A 21755-nucleotide genomic window follows, 5' to 3' on the forward strand; every position below is an offset into this window, starting at 1 on the left:
TTCCCTACATGTTGTAGAACATTAATGTATCATCTGAGCAAGTACTTGCAAATGAAGAATTTAATGGACAAGCAGAACAGGCATTTTTTAGCTTAATACTTTACAATCAAAGCCACTGTTACTATTTTTACCAATCTTAATGCATTTGCATCTACATAATTCAAAAGTATTTTCCACTTTCTCAGCCAGTGAACAGTTTTCTGATTAATAATATCTCTGTCCGACCTACAATCACCCATTGTGGAAAGGCAATATTTTGTTTTACATGCATTTACAAGAAGAGTCAGTGTCTTGATCTTTCATAATTTTCCTCTCTAAAACAATAAAATGCTTGAATAAAGTTTTTGGCTGCTTTAATTGTGAATTGTTCTTATAAAATGAGACCTAACTCATATTGACAACAATTCAAATCCGACTTAATCTCCTGGGGAAATAAAGTCAACTTGTATCACATGGTCTAAATTCACTGGTGATTTACATTAACAACATTACCTATTTTTTTACTCCTGTGCACGAAGGTCAACATTATAGCACGTGAAGGTCTAACCTGAGGAACAGTCTCCAAAAAGACATGGAAATCAAAGTAGAAAACTGACTGAATACGAACTTCAAGGGCAGTACTTTGGCCAAACAGCATAATTAAAAGCTCTGATGTTCAAACAGAGCTTACATAGAAACAGGGAAGTTATTTTACCTGTTTCAAGTATTCATACAGATATTACTGGAATATGGAAGCTGGTTTTGAACTATGTTGGAATTCAGTCCAAAAGGGAAGTTCAAAAAGAAAAAATTCAGAACTGACACACAAATATAATTAAAGAATTAAAAAGACAGAAATTCCATCCCAGATTACACTATTTTAGCTAATTTTAAAATTGACAATGTGACAAATAATTTTATCTTACTCAATAAGAATGTATCTGAGAACAGAAGTTACATAGGGCTTTTCAGTTTACCAAGCAACAGTATCATACATGTACATGCATAAGATAAAGTTAGACAAACTTTAAACTACAAATAAGGTGAAAATGTTTTTATGGGGAAGGCATTTAACTACTGGAACAAGTTCTGATGGCTCCAGTGGATTTTCCATCGCTGGAATTTTTTAAGTAAAGAGTCAGTGTTTTTCTAAAAGATATACTCTATTCCAAACAGAAATAAATTGAAGCAATGTCTCTGGTTTGTATGAGCAAGGCCAGTCAGACTAGATCAATAAAATGATCCCTTCTTGTATTATAATGTATGTACCTATGATTATTTAATGTGAGAACACTGTCCAGTTTACAGGGCTATAATATTTAGGCTTTTTAAATATTGGCACATTACCCTTCTTCCAGCCCTGTAACTTCCCCTGTACTGCAAGGCTTGTTGAAAAACAACATTCAGGAGGATATTAATTTAAATTCAGCTGTCTGAAAGCTAGATGTTTAGTCTGAGCTAGTCACCTAGGTCCTTTCTATACTCAGTGGAGAAAACTAGGGACTTTCATGAGCCTATTCCCTCCAGATATCTTGGGCATCTATTTTCAGATAGCACAGGTTTGCAGGTGCCTCCCTCTCTTTCCACCGACTACAGGAGGTGTCTTAGTTTAGACTACTTTAAACTCCATACCTAAAAGTGGCCAAAGTTAGATGAAAGGAATCCATCCTCAATACTCCAAAGATCTTTTTCAAAATCCCTGGACTCAAGTTAGTTAGATCCACTGATTTAAAACATCTGGCTTTATTAGATCATGTTCAAAATGGGCTTCAGTTACTGCTGGGCAGATAGTGTATCATCACCATCATAGCATATAAATGCTTCTCATCTGTATTTTTCTAGGAAGAGAATAAATTATTTTTTTAATAGCTCTTTCTTATTGCACTATTGTTCAGAACTCTGTCATTCCTATCTAATAGTGAACAGGACTGTATAGTAATTTAAACAAGTTCTTCACTGTCCTGGGATGGGATTCACCCCATTAAACACAGATACCTACAGTGCAGATGTGCAGATCTCAACTTTGAACCTGCACTCCCATTATAGCCAAAGAAGACTAGAAAATACTGCCAGTAGAGACTTAGATGCCTTATCTTTTCACAGATGTCTAAATTAGGAGAGATGAAGCACAGTAAAGAATCTATTCCTCTTCTTTGACTATAAGACTGAGCAAATGTCAGTTGGGCATGTCCACAATGTAAGCGTTTAAAATAAATTATGACTTTGACTAATTTTGTTCTTCCACAACTTGATTTTGGGTGCTTATTTTCCCTTTTCTTCATTTCTTTAATAACCTCCTCAGAGGGCTCATTAGCCTTATCATAAAAGACTGGCCTCAACTCTGTAGGTAATGAGGCCATTCAACTTTCCTACACCTTCTTTACACAGAAATAATGATATGCCACAAAAACAAATGCTTTAAATCCCTAACAAAGTCAGAAATCAACTTCCACAATAGATTACCTTTTATCTTTCCTCATTTTCAAAGTAAGAACGACCCATGACAATCAGTTACATGGTTTTCACTTGCATATACTTTGAATCTTCCAAAATACATGGTCTTTTAGAAGTATTATCATAAGCAGCTTTGTAAGTGCCTATACATCCCACCATCCTCTCTCACTCACTTCAGAAGCATATCCTAATCTATGCCTTGCCAATATAACCAAGAAAAAGTGTGACCAACACAGAGAAGCACTGCATTAATTTAGAAACAGTGACTTGGTCTCTAGGTCAGTGATTTAAATACTCCTTCAGGATCTTCAGATGACTTGAATTTGTTAAAACATGTTTAGACTCATTTTTTCACTAATAAAGAAGTGGCACCTTCTCATCTGTGTGTGCCTTGCAGAACAGCCTTTCTACAATTAATCTTAAAAGAGCTTCCCCATAAAAATTCTGTACTCTTCAGTGGACAGCTGGAAAACTTTACATGAACAAGTTTGATTGTTCTAAGGTTTCAGAAGCAGTCATGTATAGGTAGATAGCTTTGCTCCTTTGCAACAGCTACATTTTAAGGGATTTTTTCTGCTGTTTCCCTCCAGAATGTGGTGATAGCTGGATACTTTCAGTTGTCTGTGACTTTTCCTATTTCTCTTCCCTCTAATTGTGACAGACTCCAAGTGTGAAGAATGTTGCTGGTTAATCCTCCTGATCTTGGCTATAAACTGCCAGCCCCACCAAGGATTTCTCTTCTCCCTTGGTTTGTGGAAAGCTATTTCCAATGTTGAATTCAGGTTGATGCCTCTTCCCTAGTCTGATGTCTAAAAAATTCTCCTGCTTTCTACTGTCACACATGTCATTACTGGGTCTTTCAAAATACAAATCTCTTTTCCAGCATAACCATGAATTTTTACTTCAGAAAGAGGAAATATTTTCTGGTGTTTGGTTGAAAGAAAGCATTGATTCATCTGTCACAGGTCATAACTATTGTTTCATTCCCAGTCATAAGAATATTGAGTGTGTAACTGAACATAAAAGAAAAACTCCATAAACTGTCTTTTTAAACTTCTTCCAAAATCACCCTGTTTATCTACTCAGAATTTCACGTGGCAGATGACATACAGCAGTACTTCCAATATTTTGTCACATAGCCTTGCTTGAGAAAACAGAATGTATTTTGGATGTACTTTCAAATAGGTGAAAACTTGGAACCCTGGTTTTCTCTCACAACCATGCACATACTCCTGTTGTTTTGGGCTTACCAAACATGTCTGCAGCAGTGGCAAAATGTGAAATTAGAGCATCTGGCTGAAATTACTTTCCCTATGTATTTTTATTCCTGGTTTCCTGAACAGTAACATGTATGTACACATTGTGTAGTGAGTGGTCAGAATGTCTGATGCTTTGAGAGAGTCTCTGACCAACCGTTCAAGCAGTCAGCAACTGTGTCATTCACACAGAGTAAATGTTTCCCTGAAGCATCAGGCTTTCTGTGCATGTGAACATAGCACATGAACATGTGCTGAAGAACACCTGGGATTATGCATGTATTGCAAGCTAGTCAGAACCACACCAGCTGAGACATTAATCCAACTGGGCATGATTACTGAAACACCAGATATCTGGTAAAAGGATGAAAAAATATTAAAGGAACCCAGGCAAATTTTCCAGAAGGAAAAATATTATAGGACCTGGAAAAATCTGTACATAAAACCCCCTACATAAATACAAAGTATGCTTTCAGTCAACTGTTCACTGAAGAGGCTAGAAGAATGAAAACAACCGGGCATTCTGACATCACTGGGAAGTGTGGTGCAAAGATGCCCAGTAGCACAGAGCCAGCGCTGCTGCCCCACCTGCACTGGGCAGGACAACTGCATCGGCCTGGCAAGATCCAGCACTGCAGAGACTGCAGCATTTGAGCAACTAAATCTTCTCCTCCCACTCTCCTTGCCGTTTGGGAACGCCTCTTTAGCCTTTCTAGAAGTCCAGCACTTGATTCTTGATGGTAATTCCAACAGTGCCAGCACATAAGCACTGGTGGATTGGCTGGCTGTGCCCTGGGCTGTCACGGTGTGTGTGTTGATTTGCTTCATGATCTGATCAGCTCTGGCTACAAAGAACAGAAGCACTTGGACTGGCACACCTGGGGAAACTATCATAGGTGCAACAGAACATATTTTCCCAGCTGCCCACCATGCTTTGCTTAATTATTTGGGCACCCTCACTAGATAGGAACCACTGTGTCTCACTGGTCTGATACATCTTCCAAAAAGGCCTGTTCGTTGCTACACTTTGCTTGTCGGGTTTGCCATTCTAGGTATAACACAACATACAAGCACTAGAAACTGGTTTGGAACATTCCAGCAGGATAATTGCTAATTAAACTAGGTTTTATTAGGGTTAGAGACTCTAGACAATCACAGGTATTGTCCTCTTGTGCATGGGAGAATTCTATTCCCCCAAAAATCAGGGCAAAACCAAACTACACACTTTTTCCAAAATGGATATGCCTATAGTGCTAGAATAAGGTGAATCACCTGATACTGAACTCCCTGCTGCCAAAGCTAGACTGCTAAGAATGCTTAAGATAGCTCAAGAGAGCTAGCTCTGATGACCTCTCACTGCACTTCTGTCACTTTATGGCCTAAGGAGAACAAGTTTTTCACAGTTTATTAACATGAATCTCTCATCCTTGTTAACTCAAACACATACACTGATATTGGATTCTCACTGGCTACATCCTAGTTGAAAGGCAAATGAATTTTGCAACATGGCTACACACTGTGGCTCCAGTTCTGCAGCTGCTTTTCTTTTTTTTCTTTTTTCTTTTTTCTTTTTTTACTTTTTTTTCCACAGAACAGAATGTATGCATCTAGATTTAGTCCTAATGTGCAGTCAGTATGTGGCCAGGCTATGGCACTTGGACATAGGAGCTGGGAACTGTTCCAGAGTCCTACTGTTAAGACTTACTCATTTTACCAATTTGCCTTTTGTTAAGGATTTCTCAAAGACTTAAAGGAATAAAGCTTTAATAACAGCTCCATTTATACGTATTATGTTAGAAAAAACGCTATTTTAAAATATCCAGATAATTAAAAATACACAAATATTATTTGTGAAGAATGTTTCTGTTTGTTTATATATAATCACTTCATATTCTCCAGAGTAATGTCTGCAGCATTTGTAATTAAGCACTTCCATGAATGTTCACTTCAATATAATTGAACAAACACATAGAAAAATGAAATTTGTGCAGGTGTTGAATAAGATAATTCTATGTACCTTGAATACTTATCTGTAGCTCTTATACTAATTATGGCATGGGTTTAAAGAATTTCTTCAGCTGGATGGATTTCTTAAAGTAATTAATATATTCTGATTTTATAAGTACCAAAGTTGTTTCCAAGGCTCAATTTACAATTGTAAATTGTTAACACCTCATTGTTACACATTTGTTGGGTGACTGTAGGACATGCATTTCTATGCTCTGCACATAGACTTCAGGAAGACACTGAACAGAACACAGTTTACTTGAGGAGCTGGACAGATCTCTTCTTAATCATCATAGAATCATAGAATGGTTTGAGCTGGAAAGGACCTTGAAGATCATCTAGTTCCAACCACTTGCATGGGCAGGGACACCTCCCACTAGAACGGGTTGCTCAGAATCCCATCCAACCTGGCCTTGAACACTTCCAGGGAGGGGAACCCACAGCTTCCCTGGGAAACCTGTTCCAGTGTCTTACCACCCTCATAATATGAGGGTGTAATGATTTACACTTACTCAGGACATTTGTCTGTAATTGGCTGACAGTCTTTAGTATGAATGACATCAACTACCTGACTAGTTTGATTTAGTTTATCTGAAAACACTCCAGTGAACTTCAATTATTTTTACTTTTTGGGAGACTAGTGAGAACTACTCCTTCAGGTAAATTAGTGTCTTCCAATGACATTTCATTGTTTGCTCTCAGTAAGGAAAATTAATATAAGGAATCATAATGTTTCTTTTCCCAGATATGGATTTGGTTCACAGTCATCTCCTGGCTATGAAGAGATTTCAGTCTACCTAACTGAATGGCTTATGGTGTGAAGCAACAGTGCAGCCTTTTAAGTTTAGAGGAGATTTCACTGATATTCTGAACCACTTCCAAAAATACTTCCCAAGACTTCTGCATATTGTGATACTTAGCAGGGATGAAGAATTATTCCAGGTCCTTCATGGCAATGCACAATCATATGTGATTCTTATCTTAACACTCTTTAACCTCTTAATTCTTGATCAGATTTGGCTGCATTTAAGTATTAATTACAGAACGAGTTTTGTTTGCAGTCAGTTTACAGTAAAGAGCCTGCCTTTGTCACCTCAATAAGCTTCTCTTAGGTACTGGCAGCCTGCTAACAAGCATTGCTGCCCAGAGCCCTTCTTTCTAAAAGCCAGACAAGCTCAGTTCCCTCACAATCCCTGCGCTTCAGTCCCCAGCCATCTCCATGGCCCTCCACTGGACTTGGAGCCCAAACTGAACGCAGTTCTCCTGATGTGATTTAGTAAGTGCTAAGTCACTAACCCTGACCTACTGGCTGTGCTCCTGCTAACACAGCCCAGGATCCCATTAGCCTTCATCACTCCCCGGGCACCCTGCTGGCTTATGTTCAGCTTGCTGAACCTATTCTCCAGGTCCTTTTCAGCAGAACTGCTACCCTGGCTGTTAGTCTCAACACGGACCAAATGCAGCTGCTTCCCATCATACTACTAATGCACATCTGCTTATATGATACAAATGGCACAGGTGATGAGAACTGGTCGTATATCCTCTTATGTGTTCAGGCCATCTACCAGTTATGAAAGGCACTGCCACTTTAGTTCTGTTACAGACCCACATAAAAACCCACATCCAGACACTCATCTGTTGCATTAGAAAAATACACGAGATGTGCACCCTAGACAGAAAGTTTAGTTCCAACAAACATAACCCACGTTCCTTAATTTTGTAGTTTCACTCTTCCTTTTATCAGTTCTCTTTTTTTCTGTCCCTTAAAATATTATAGTAATTCCAGAATACTGTGAATAATAAAAAATTAAACACCTATGATACTTTTCTCTACATCCCTATTCGTCTTCAAGTGCAAATAAATGCTTTTATTTAGTTTAAATATTTTAACTAGGACTGAAAAATAAAGATGAACCTAGACTCATATGGAATTATTACAAAAGTATATCATAAGAATCACCTTTATACAGTACATTCAGTGTGGTACAATTTAGGAAACCTAAAACCTCCATAATAAAATGAATGAAAACAACAGATGACTGGAAGGCAGAAAATGGGTTATGTCAGTTGACTGAAAAGATAAGCAACATTAGAAAGCCATCAGACACTAGTTTCAAATTAAGCTGTTGTACAGTATATGTTCCCCTGTGCTATGCAACCAGTGCAATGCAGCTGTGATCTGAGTCGGTTCAAGTAACTGGCATTTAAACTGAGTCTTTGAACATTTTTGACCAGTGGATCTTTTTAACCTGACTACAGATACAGCAAAATAAAGATATCTGTATGATAATGTAGGACCATTAGACTATGCCAGAATTGAAACTGCCCACAATAAAGTGCACAGTCATTAGTGCGGGCACAAAATGAACATTAATAGTAACACTACACCATAACAACTCTTATTTTCAATACACTTACCTGAACATGAAGTAAAACAAAAAGTCTGCAAACAGTGAAACTTTCAGGAAATTTAAGAAAATTGAGAGCTCCTGCAATCTACAGCTCCAGGCCATAATACTTACCTCTTCTGTGCCAAAGGAATAACTCCACTGGCTTCGACTAGTGAGATGAAAACTTGCTAGAAAAATCTTTTTGAGAAAAAAAATCTTTCTAGAGTAAGGCCTTTGCAGAATGGGCTCATACTTAACTTCTAAAATAAGATTTTTTATTAGTAAATGCAGAATTAATTGAATCAGCTGCAGATGAACTACGCTGTTCTATTATTTTATCTTAATTTTTCCCCAAATCCATTTACACTCAGTTCCTGGGTGACTTTTTGCCTCACTAGGCAGCTATCCATTAAGATAACCCAACTTCTTTTGGTGAAGTCACTTGAGAATGATAAAATGCTGATGTGACATCACTACCATCCTAGGTCAGAAACAAGTTAAGTCCTCTAGAGGTGAATGTCCGCATCATATTTCCATTCCTTCCATTCCATTACAGCACCTAGCTGTAATCTTTAGCACTGATATACTGTTCACTAATTCACTACTAACCCAAACATTTTTAGGATAAACTTCAGAAAAACTGAGGTAAATAGTGGTATTCAAGAACTACTTCAAATGTAAGGTCTCTTCATTTAACCATGCCAAACCTCTTCAATAATTTCAATTCCAAATAAGAAAAACCTTCCACCTCACCTTCACCACTCCGTTTTCATGCATGGTGATACAGTTGTTGGGATCCTCTGAAAGCTGGTACAAAGCCTGAGCTGTAGCTCTATGAACTGACGGATCATCTGACTTCAAGTAACGAACTAGTGGGGCTACAGCCTTGGCCTCTCCAAACACAGCTCTGTTGTTCCCCCACACACAGCAGTGGGAAATGGCCTCGGCCAGGTGACGTCTTAATTTGTTGTTTCTCTGAAGAAGGTAAAAGCATAATAAAGTATCGACAATATAATATCATAAAGATTTAATGGGAAACATAAATTGTATTCTCAAACATCCTTAAGGCATCCTGTTTTAACTGCAGTACAACTGAAAACTGGAGAGAGCTGTAAGGCATGGAGCTAGTAGTCCCTACTCTCTTTGAAAGAAGTGCTATGAATTTTTATATTATTTCAAAGGTGCTTTCAGACTGACTGGAAATTAGATAAGATTAGCAATAAAATGTAACATATAGCCTTAACACTGAGATTCTCTGCATGGTTTAGATTTATTACTCTCCTGAACCTTTGTGCATTTTTCATACAGCAGCTGTATCTCTCAAAAGCAATATTCAGCAACAGATTCAATTGAAATGAAGCTCATCTTCCAAGGCAATTTTAGTACCAGCCCCAGAGTGGTTTCCTGTCCAATATGCATCTCACAGAGGAAGGATTCTACAGCTCTTCCCTGTATCTGCTGCAAAATCTATCACTCTTGTCATAATGTTTTAATTGGGTATAATGCAGTGTGACATAAGAAACTCATATACTTAGTATAATATGTTTAGCAGTTACTTACTGTGTTTGCTAGCTTGGACAGCAGAGGGATGACTCCATGGTCTGTTAAAACAGCTAAATTTTCTTCATCTTTAGCTATATTTGTAACGGCTGCACATATACTTGTTAAAACTTCTTTATTCTTTGATTTTAGCAAACTGACTACCAGTTCCAAGCCACCAACAAAGGATCGAACCATTTCCCTAGCATCCTAAATGAAAATCAAAAGAAATATTATTTTCAAATATTCAATCTGTATTTATATGCAAATGATAAAAAAAAGAGATTGGCATGACATGATTATTCAAAACTGCAGCTATTGGTGTGTTGCCTTCACCAGAAATAAGGTTAATTTGGAACTCAGGGCTCTCTTGATTGACATATGAGAATTAAGGCTGTTTTACATGCCACCCTCTAGGCAGAAATGTAATGCTTAAATAAAGGCATCTAGTGTCATTTTAGATAACACAGGGTATACTTTATGGCCTCCAGCTGTCACTCCAGAAGCATGCAGGTCTCCCTTACCTGCTGTATCATATTTGCCAGGTGGGTGGGTGCCTCACATACCTTGGGACAGATAATACAGCAACAAACACCCCTGTTTAGGCTGTCAGAATGTCTTTTACTTCCTACATTAAGTCTGACAGCTAAAACAAAGGAGTGGTAATATTATTTTCTTTTATCAATGCAAATGAATGCAGGAACATTTAAGAGAAGAGTTCTATTAGCCATGACAGCAAGTGTAGGAGAACCATGGTGCATCTCAGAGGACGAGCAATCAGTGTAAAATGTGACTATAGGATGGAAACACGACTCTGGGAAAGTGTCCAAGTATGCTCTTAGAAAACAAACAGAAAACTAAACTGTGTGCCCTGATCTTGAATACTTTATACAGATCTGGATTTCTTGAAGGTGGAAGAGCATTCTAAAGAGGGGAACATGGCTACAATTTGCCCTGTTCTTCTACCTTTCCTCAGGCATCCCTTGAGGGCCACTATGAGAAACAGAATACTGTCAGTGAACCTTTGGTCTGACACAGCATTGGTTGTTCTCACACTCTTGTGTTAATTAGTCAAATTATCAAGTGCATGTTTACAAGTTAATGTGTAAACCAGAAAAAAACAGAAGCTTTGGCACTGTGAGATTGAACTGACAGGTATGCAATTCATTTGGCTGCCTCAAGCAAAGAGGAACAGACAGCATTTGATAAAGTGACATGAAGCATACAGTGCTTCATGTACCCTTAAAAGCACACAAGTTATAAGCCTAATTTTTGTTTAAGTATAAATTCTTAACTGATTAATTTACATAATCACTGACCAACACTGTACACCAAGATCCATTGCACTCCACTAATCTGAGATGCTTGAAAATAAATGTATCTCTTTCTTTGGTAAGATGTTCCACTGAGTAAGATTACATTATTTTAGACAATGTCTTTTCAGTTTCCTTACAGACAGAAACAATGCCAGAATAGAAAAATACCTACTTTGTTGAATGATTTTTCTCATGTTCATTCAATCTGTGGGTAATGCTGAGCAACATTTTGCCAACAACCATCTAGAAGGGGTTTTCAGAATGCCTAGTTATACAGAGCTGGAAAGACAACACTGCAAAATGCACCAGGCATTTTCAAAAACTTAATTGTAAACACAATAATTAGCAAAAGGATGGGTGATACTTCAAGTGCCTACCTGAGGATATCAAGTATTGCAATGTAATTTGGAGAAATCACCTTTTCTACTTGCTTATTGGCTCATCATTTGGCTCATCAGTTACTTTAGTTGAGAGGACCTCTATACTAAGCTTAGATGTTTGTGTTTATCAAGACTTCTTTATACAATCTATAATCCAGTTCAGTATTTTTTGAGAGATTTTCAAGCTTTCAGAAGTGGATCAGGAAAGATGAGTATTTCTCTTAGAGTTACTTGTCGAATGAATACATGAACTAGCAAATTCCTTAAGACAAAACACTTAAGAAAAGCAAACAAATTATTGATTACTACATAGATATAGGCCAGAAACCATCAGGAGCAAGAACTTCAGGTGCTATTTGACAGTAATCTAATTTTTATGGAACTATTTGCTAAATTAGTAAATGCCTTTAGTACCTAAATCATAATCTTCACAGAGCCAACTGAAAATAGTCAAGAGGAGATTACTGGTGACATTGTGGTGGCATTGCAGGTGGCATCAGATGGCCTGGTGTCAAACTGTTATTAGACTGCAAAGATAGAAAAAAGTGACTGACCAAATGATCAGCAGTAACTCAGAGATGGAATGTAAGGCCTGCAAGTGCAACTCCTTTTGCTTGCATCCTTCAACAGGTCAACAGGACAATTTTGATAAAAAACTACCAGACACTCTCCTGAAACTCTTTAGAACTGAAAGGTTTTAGGACTACATGAAAACGCAAACATGGTTAGTATGAACTTTCTCAGGGCTAGAAAGTCACCCTGAGACCAAGGATGGTTTAGATTACATTTACTTCTTTTTGGGCGTGGATTTATGGACAGGGTCAGGTCCAATTGTATTGTGTTAGCTTTGCTGAGCAAATCCATCAAATTGTTCATGGACTCAGTAAAAATTCCAGAGGATGCTGCAGTTCCTCTTCTGTATTTCTGAGTCCAAAGGCCAAACAGAACTTTTAGCTGTGATGTTTCCTCCTAACAGAAGGCAAAAGCAGTGGGTAGGGCCACCACAAGCAGTGCAATTCTTAGACTGGAATGGAGAGGTTAAAGCCCTGTATTGTCAGGGTCAAAACCAGAAGCCACAGCATGTGGGAAAAGAATAGTATCCAAGAGCAAAATTTGTGCTGAAGTCCTACAAAACCCAGAATAAACCAAAAACAGAGATCCTTGTGGAAATTAAGAGAGGATCTAAATGCTTATGCAGAAGATGGACAATAAAGGTTTGTGACTCAGAAAAGCAGCTGAGAGAAACAGAAGGAAGGGCAGTGCTTTGCCACTTCTGTTACCATGTGAGCTGTACATAAAAGGAGGTGAGTTACAGCGTGTTTCCCATGGATACACTAAGATACAAGTTTCTCTACCATTGCTAGTGCATACATACCACCACGTAAATGTATCTACAATCACTTGAATAAAAAAATATTTCTTCATCTCAGTTTTCACATCTTAAGATTTTACCAAGGGCAGTAGATAGTAGGTTTCTACACAGAAATTTCTTACCTATGACAGCTAGAGAGCTAAACTAGCAGACACAGGAGAAGGAAAGAAAATAAGATGTTTTACATTTACTTAATCTCCTTAAAAGTTACTACTGAAGAATGCATTACCTTGAATCTAGATACTGGCTCAACAAATGAGAAAGGCTTCTGTTAAAAAGGTAAAAACTCCCTAGTAAAGTGTCTAAGAATCAAAAGGGGCCCTGTTATACATGAAAATTATTTTGCTTTTCTGCATGGATCAGATGTCTGTGTATTATTATTATTAATGTTCTTGAAAGATGTTCCATGAAGAGATAAGATAATTCATCTTAATGAACTAATATGTACATTTTCTGTTTTCCTACCTGTGCGTGTTTTCTTTCCAGGTGATTATAACCCTACTTGTCATATTTCTCTTCTGTCAAGCTTATAATCTCTACCATTTTGCAAAGGAGTGTGGTCAAATTAAACTGACAGTATAATATATAAACAATTCAGCAGTAAGTAAAAGAGAAGAGTTTCAATAATCATCTGTGAAACCAGCTAAACACAAGGATGGAACCTTTGACCAGTGATGAAAAGCAGAGGGAAACTGCAGAAACCACATGTCAGGAAAGTTTCCCAAATGTGATTGTGGGTGTAGTCTGGTGGTCTGTGCAAGACAAAGAGAAAAGTAAAGAAGTAAGAAATTTGGAGAACAATGAGCAGAAAGGAGGAGAGAAATGAAAGCTATAAAATCTGTTCTGTTACTTACAAGATATTTTTTTTCTCCCCCAGAGAAATGTAAACAACAAATTCAATATTTTTGGTATCATTTAGCAAACCCACACACTTGAATTTTACATTAAATTTCTTTTTTTTTTTTTTTTTTTACTGATAGATGTGTAATTATCCTATACAATTGCCATATTTTAAAGATATTTAAAGAAGAAATTATATTAAGTTTCTGTGACTGCAGAGGTCTGGATTTAATTATTTTGAATCTATGTTCTTTGAGAAAACTTGTATTAATGATCAGATAGCTGTTCATATTATAAAGTCTAAAGTAATTTCTGTGATTTTAGTTTCCAAATACTCCTGGGCATTTTCATGCATATCATTTTTGTATCATAAGGGTAGAAAAATAATATATATAACATGTCTTTGGAAATCTTTTTTGTACTTTTTGTTTCACATAGAAAAAAATTACAACCTTTACATTCCCCCTTATAGATTAATCAACATGCAACTTTTTCTGGTGAGACTTAACCCAAAAGGTTTGTCATGTCCAGCTGCTTGTGTGAGATAAACTTTCGTATTTACTTGTAGTCTTTAAACTTTATTGTGGGAGTGTAAATGTCATTCTTTCAAACACTGGGTAGTTGACTATTGGGTTATAGCAAGACTTTGATATGGAACTTGAAGTGGAAAGTGTTCCATTTCCAGTCCCAGATTATGCTTACACTTCAGTATTTACATACTGCAAGCTATAATCTATTAATATAGCCATTAAACTGCATTTACTTCCTTTGATATTCTATATGAAGTTATTCAACAAACAATGTATTTCAGAAAGCTTAGAGAATCTTAGAATACAGCTAGATGAAAACAAATTGAAATAAAAGAAGAATGAATTTAAGTGAATTTACACATAGTTCTTAGAATCATAGAATCATTGAATGGTTTGGGTTGGAAGTGACCTAGAAGTTCATCTAGTTCCAACCCCCTCAACAAGGGCAGGGATACCTCCCACTAGACCAGGTTGCACAAAGCCCTGTCCAACCTGGCCTTGAACACCTCCAGGGAGGGGACATCCACAACCTCCCTGGGCAACCTGTTCCAGTGTCTCACCACCCTTACACTAAAGAATTTCTTCCTAATGTCTAACCTAATTCTCTCCTCTTCCAGTTTAAAACCATTAGCCCTTGTCCTATCACTACACATCCTGGTAAAAAAGTCCCTCCCCAGCTTTCCTGTAGGCCCCCTTCTGACTTGTCTTAACAAGGTTACTCAGTTTGAGTTAGGCAGGGGAAAAAATGGTATGGTAAGAATAAAGCCTAAGGAGAAGCCTTTAGAGATAAAAATACTGATAAAATCACTCCCACTGATAAACAATAAAATAGACCATTTTATTGTATACATCTGAGTATATGTGTTAATCATAGGCCAAATGTTTCTGTTTTAACAATAGTATTTCCTGAGCTGAACAAAAATGAGAGGCCAAACACAGACTTTTAAAGAAGTACTAAAAATATTTTTAAAACTGTGGGGGAGGAAAGCAGTATTAATAGGAAATCTTTTAATTTTAAACCTTCATTGTTATTATAACTTTTAATGTAATATCTAACCTGAGGTGACAGATATAAAGAAATCCAAATTGTTAAACTATATTTTAAGTAGCTGAAAAAGATGCGCAGGATTTTTCATGATGTCACATAATCTTATCTTCTAAACAGTGGGCAGCAATGTTTTAATACTCAGAAACTGATAATATTACTTCAAAACTTAATTCAAAGGGAGGAGTTTCCAAACACAAGCAGTAAAAAAACACCTATCTTGCAACTACCATCTGCTGTGGTCAGCAAAGTTACCTGCTGTGCTAACGAAACCCTCATCCTGCTACTGCTCAATCCCATATTTTCATCTTGTTGAAATTCATAACCATTAACAAAATGTAGTTAACCTTCCTTTTTCGTTTATTTCTGCATTGGTTTCTGCCTAGAGCAGAGATACTGAGAGATAGACGAGCTTTATGCTTTTCGTTTTTAATTAGGAGCAGAAAGCATTATGATATTTGCAGAAAGACAGATTTGGAAAAAATAACTTGATCTTTGCAGTATTTATATAAAGAGAACATTCAGGATTTTTTAGTTCTCTTGTCGTCATATTATATATGTTTTTGGTGGTTATTTTCATGAAGTAAATAAAGCTCATCAGCCTTAAGTTGAGACATAAAGTTATTGTAAAAGAACTACTGAATTCTCTTGTAATATAATTCCTTTCTTATTTCTTCCAGAGTGAATACTAGTTTCTTTATTTGAAAGATTTAAAGCTAAACACCATACTACAAAACCACGTTGTTTATCTTTAAAAATACTCCACTTGAAAGATACACGTTTCTCCAGTAAAAACAAGCAGTATTTCTCTCTAAGAACATCTTAAAAAACTTAAGGTGTCAAAGCTAATTTGTCAAATTGATTTGCTTTTGCCCAAAAAAGTGATGGTATGACTCTGCAAATAAACTGTAGTTATCAGGAGTCATCTTTATACTACCTTTTACTTAAGGAAGGAAGCTGTCCATTTCCATCACCTGTTGCCAACTGAGTAACTTTTCATCCAATTTAAAATCCAAAATAAAGACATAAAACAGATACATTTCTATCTTATACCTATTCAGTGAAAAAGGGAAATACAAAGTATATAATGAAGTTTCTATTGATTTTTCTTATTAAGCAATTCAATGGTATTATTAATGAAAATATTTTATATTTAAAGGCTAATTTTATTCCTGTCTATACAGCTGTGGAGGTTTCTACTACAGCAGAACTGATGAAGAAAAACTTTGTAAGATGAAACTGCTTCATTACACCTCACGAGTCTTCTGTGTTGCAAAAATGCAATGTGTTGGGAAAACAACAGCAGACAATCAACATGGATTTTCCTGTCTTCTTCACCTCACTGAAGCAGCTAGAGACAGAGCAGCAAGGCAAAGCAGCTTTAACGTGGCTCCAATGCTACTCTGTAGCCTGGAAGAGCAGAATTCCTTACTCCTGACCCTTCAGGGATGTAATGATCACACAGTTACACACTTGCCAAATAAATTGCTATTGATAGTTTCAAGAAACAAAAGTAAAGTACATTAGGCATGAAAGCATGCAGTACATGCTGTCTAAAAGATTGTGAGGGGGGAAAAATGTCTACATAGTCACTCGTGATCGCTAGCAGTCCTTTTGTCTATTGTCTTCCTTACTTTTCATTCTGGTGAACTACACCTACTCTTCCTCCTCCTCCACAAAACTCTCACCGAAGTTCAGTTCTGAGTAAATGCCAAAATCCTTTTTATTTTATTTATTTTTATTTTTATTTTTTTTCACAGAAGCAGTGAAGCTCATATCAGTCTTTTGAGGTCACAGTAGAGAAAAGGTCATTATGTGCTTCAGGTTATTTTGAGAAACATTCTATTAATGGATGTCTGAGGAAGAGTTAATATTGAATAACTGAAAAAAAACCAGTTTCAGTTGTTTTTTTGATTGAATTAAATCCAAATAAGTGTCTGAGCAAACTTCTTATAATTATTAATATGTTTATGAGGTAGTCATCACTAATGTATAGTTTAATACTGTGGAGGTGCAAGACAGCAATATTGGAATGAATGATGGCAGTCTAGGTAAACAATCAATGCAGTGACAACACAAACTAATAAATTGTGTCTTTGTAACTCTGACACATTTCCATAATTGGCCTGCTATATGAGGAGGCAATTGTATCACATTTTACATGTACCATTACAGACCACTGAAAATCTGAGCAAAAATATGTTTTAGTTCAATCAAAAGCCTCGGTGCTAGATAAAATGATTGCTTGAAAATTTCTGGTTTATATTACCCAGCAAATCAGACACAATGATCTCCATGCTCCTTTCTTGCCTTAAAACCTATGAAGACCCATGTGGCAAGTGAGAGGGTAAAAACAGGAAAAGAATGAGATGGACAAGAAGCAAAAAAAGAAAAAAAAAAAAAATATGAGAAAGAAAAAACGTGAGAAGGATGGGGTTTAAACTTTTTATAGAGTTTTAACATCCAATTAGCAAGTCTAATTTAAACATACAGAAGCTACATGACAAGTTGTTGACTAGCATGTGAACCTTTATAAACTAAGTTACAAAGAAAGCTGGTCAAATATTTTCCAGTCGAACAGTATTCCATCAGAAAATGCTAATGGAATGGAACCAAAACCTTCCATAAGAACACAACAACTTCTTGAAAAGTTTTGACAGAAACCAGGCAGAGAGGCAGGCTAAATTACCAACGTGCCTCTTCATCTTCTTCTTGTCAGCCAGATGGCTGGTGAGCAGCCTGCCAGGCTGCTTGGCTTCTGGTTTGCACAGAATCCCTGACTTCTTGCCTGATGGGCTGCCAAACAGCTGGAAAGAGAGGTCTCCAGAAGCTCCTGAGCTATTTAGCTTTTTACGGTCTCCAAGCTCTCAGGAAGCAGCTTTGCATGGAATTCAGGTCCGGAGGCTCCCCAGTGAAGGAGATACAGGTTGTCCTCCTCATTTCCCTTCACTTCCCAGCTTTCCCATTATGTGTTTTACAGGACCTGGAGTCCTACATTGGTAGACATCAAGAAGCTCAGGGCAAGTTATAGCAGTCCATTCAGGACCTCTAGAGTAACACATCTATAGGAGGCTGCAACTTCTCAAGATACTTGGCTCACTGAATTTCTCTGCGGCCTGTGTCAAGAACCATTGGATAGGCTGGTCCTGCATGCACCTGGCAAGTGTGCAGCCAGCTGTGCATCCACCAAGTCAGGTCTAACTTGCTGGGCTTCCCAAACCTCTGGTGCTCAAGAAGGCCTGAGGGCCAAGTCAAAAATTCCAAAAATTTTTCTCTCCTCAGCATGCTTTTGAAGTTTACTTCATAAGAAACACTTAACAGTTGGAAAGTCTACATCCAGATATCAGAGATTAAAAATTGAATACGAATTGGATCAAATATAGAGATGTAGGTGTGATTTATGTTTAAAATTATAATGTTTAGAGAAAACAAGTAGGAATACGGAAAGTAAGCTTGAACTGCCAAAGTTCCTGTATAGAAGTGCAAGAAGCATAGCAAGGAAAACAAAGAAACTGGAAAATGCTGCTCTTACTCAAGCAGGGAACTTCAACATCACAGGTTTAACCAAAGAATGGTAAGTAAGCAAAAATGTACTGGTGCTACTCATGTCATTTTTTTTTTAAGTATAGAACAAATGAAGAGCAGTTTGTATTATAGGTCATGACTGATCTTTATGCACTATGGTTTTTAGTTAGTAAAATGTGTATACAAAGCATCTTAATTAATTAAAAACTGTAAATAATGTTATTTGTCAAATACCAGAAGAATTTCCAAGTTCAACTACCTGTCTTTGTTACTTTTAGTAAAGAAATCTTCTCTGTGGTTTTATACATATGGTTACATTAAAATTTCCACAACAAGCAAAACTTATGTAAGAATCCTAAATAGCATGGGTCAGCAGCAGCATATTTTCCACCCACAGGTTAACACCAGACTGCTGGCTTCAGTAGAAGTCACTTCCTCAATATGTAATACTTTTGCAAGACTGAAGCCTACTTGACCTTCACACATGCCCATCCTATGGCCCTTCCTTCTTCTACCTGGTTTAGTTTTGATTATTTTTTTTGGTGTCAGCATGGAAGTGCTGTTTCCCTGTATGTACAAAATACACAGACAACTTTAGGTTGCTGATCATCCCTCATCACAACCATGAAATTCCATTGCAGAGCTGAAAGGGATGCAATAACTTAGGGGGTGGGGAATCACGCTTAATCAGAAAAGTGTGAGATGTCATTTTACAAGTACATTTTAAGAAAATAGGAGAACTTTCTCTCTCTCTTCCCTCAAATCCCCAGTCTCAGATTGTTCAGTTAAATAATTTTGACAGGCTTTGTACATAGCTGGCTCCCTGAAGTTCTTTAAGAAAGACTTCATAGTTGTAGCTGCAACAAAGGCTAAAAATGAAACTTTGAAAGTTGAAAGCTGATACACAAGCACAAAGCACAGAGGAAAGGATGAGGTCTGACACTACCATTCCTATTCTAATGCTCACACCCAAAACTCTACTAAGTAAGAGGAAGGAAAATAACCTCTACAACTTTTTACTTGCCTTTTTATTATTTTTTTTAGACATACTATTTAAAGGTTACTCTGTGAGGAAATAGGTATTTTCATACAAACTCAAGCTGGCAGTGTTCCCTTTATTGGCAACATGCCTTTGGATGAATTTTATAATAGCCCAAATAACACCTTTGTAGAGCTTCTCTAAATTTTTCTGTTTGGGCTGGCATACACTGGGAGAAGACTATAAATCCTGTTTTTCAAAGAAGCATCATAACCAAATATTGCTGTTCCAACACCAACAGAGTTGAGTAGACTTTTCTTAGCCATTTTTCATAATAATTTGTGTTTCTTGGACAGTGCACTTACACTTTGTCATTACCAATGTACCTGCAGCAGTAATTTTTCCTTTTGGATGTAAGGAACTAATTAATAAGAATCTGCTTCTATTAAGATAATTCTTTTGAATAAATTACAATCTTGTCTCTATCAGTTTTAAATTTTAAAGAAATGCAAGGACTAATTTAACAAAAATAATAAGATATTTGTCTAAGACTCACAAGTAGCACTCACAGGTGTTGTGCAAATTTTCTCAGTAGAGTTCTACCACCCAAATTATATCACTGCCAGGCTACCTGTAAGATCATTATTCTACAAGAAATTCTTAAGGCTAAAACCATTTAGAAGGAATTCTGGTATACAGAATTAATGACTGATACCAAACCAATATCGTGACTGTCAGAGCTATTACAGTTTATGTACTACAGTGTACAATTTATATCCTCTGTTTTAAAAGTCTTAGATCTGTCACGGACCAAGTAACACTGACCTATATCATAACACTTTAGCAAATAATATCACTTAGCTATATAATACTGATAAATTTTATTCTATGGGAAGTAGTCTGAACTAGCTACCATCATGAAACTCTCAACATATATAATCTAGGGTTGCAGGGACTTGGATTCTGCTTCCTTTCCAATTAACTTCCTGTGTAACAGTAGGCAAACACGTTAGACCCAAAAGTTCAAAACTGACTAGCACCTGAACATCTTGAGAATTCAAGTCTTGGCCTTTTGTGACCCTTATCTCCCAAAGATAAAACAGAAATGGTGTAAAACAGAAATTGTAGACTTTCCAATCAAACAGATTATGGTGAGAGCAAGTGCATGAAGGATAATCATGTATTCGCATACTATGACAGTAACAGCTCCATCAATAAGATAGATTAGTTTCCAAGATTTTACAAATATCCTACAAAATAACCTTTATGTTATATTTACAGAAAATATCTGTGCAGAAATATGGATGCCATATTACCTTCTTATAAAAATTTATTTCTGATACTATTAGTAAATTCAGTTTCATCTATTAATCCTTACAGTACAGAAGAGAACCACTACAGCTTCCACAAAAGAATATAAAGAGAAACCAAATCCAGATTCCAAGCTCACAGCTATTTGAAACATGGTCTGCAGTCCCAAACACAGGCTGGGAAAAGCCAGAAAACACATAATCCTTTTAAAGTCATATACTTACTACTGCTTTTTGAATCAAGCACTGCATAAACCAAACTGCTTTTTGAAAGTTCATGTAAATTGTTGAATATTTCTAACTTTGCATTAAAAAATCAACATTTTGTTTTGATAGAAATAGTTACTGCTCTTCCAGTGTGGCTATAATAGCTGCTTTCTACATATTTCTTTCCATTCAGTGTCAGAGGAAAGGGTATTATTGGTAGGTTTGTTTCAGTGTGCCACTCTGCCTCAGTCTCACACAAAGAACTCTTTGTGGGGTCACAGATTAGCATTTGGGCAGGCAGCCAAGAGAGATGAAAGGAGGATGGCTACACTAAGGATGTACATAGCCTACACTCATCAAATACCAAGGGGGGAAAAAAAAACAACCATGAAAAAACCCTATGTAGTCTACAGTTTCAGTAGCTGTCCTCTATCCCCTTAGTTTCTGAAAAAGTGCTTTTAATGGAAGCTCTAGCAATATGGAGTTCTACACTGGCACTACAGGTTGCAGAGTCTTAAATGCAACAAGCGTTCAGTTCTGAGATCAAGTAATATTTTAACATCCAGTTATAGCAATATTGTCCAAGAGAGGGCAGGTATAGTCCTATCTTGGCAGATAAGACATAT

The 21755-nt window shown here is 36.8% G+C and overlaps 1 protein-coding gene across 1 annotated transcript in view; it reads right to left on the reverse strand.

Annotated features, from left to right (window-relative positions):
- The window catches only part of ARMC4 (armadillo repeat containing 4), a 79154-nt gene that overhangs the window by 14977 nt on the left and 42422 nt on the right, over window positions 1–21755 (reverse strand). Inside the window, exons 17-18 of the mRNA XM_010007034.1 lie at window positions 9647–9835; window positions 8840–9061 (exon numbers count right to left, since the gene is read on the reverse strand). Coding sequence (XP_010005336.1) covers window positions 8840–9061; window positions 9647–9835 — 411 coding nt within the window. The remainder of the gene's footprint in view (window positions 1–8839; window positions 9062–9646; window positions 9836–21755) is intronic.

This window comes from Chaetura pelagica, unplaced genomic scaffold (genome assembly GCF_000747805.2).
Source record: "Chaetura pelagica isolate M959 unplaced genomic scaffold, ChaPel_1.0 scaffold17, whole genome shotgun sequence".
NCBI classification, from domain to species: Eukaryota; Metazoa; Chordata; class Aves; order Apodiformes; family Apodidae; genus Chaetura; species Chaetura pelagica.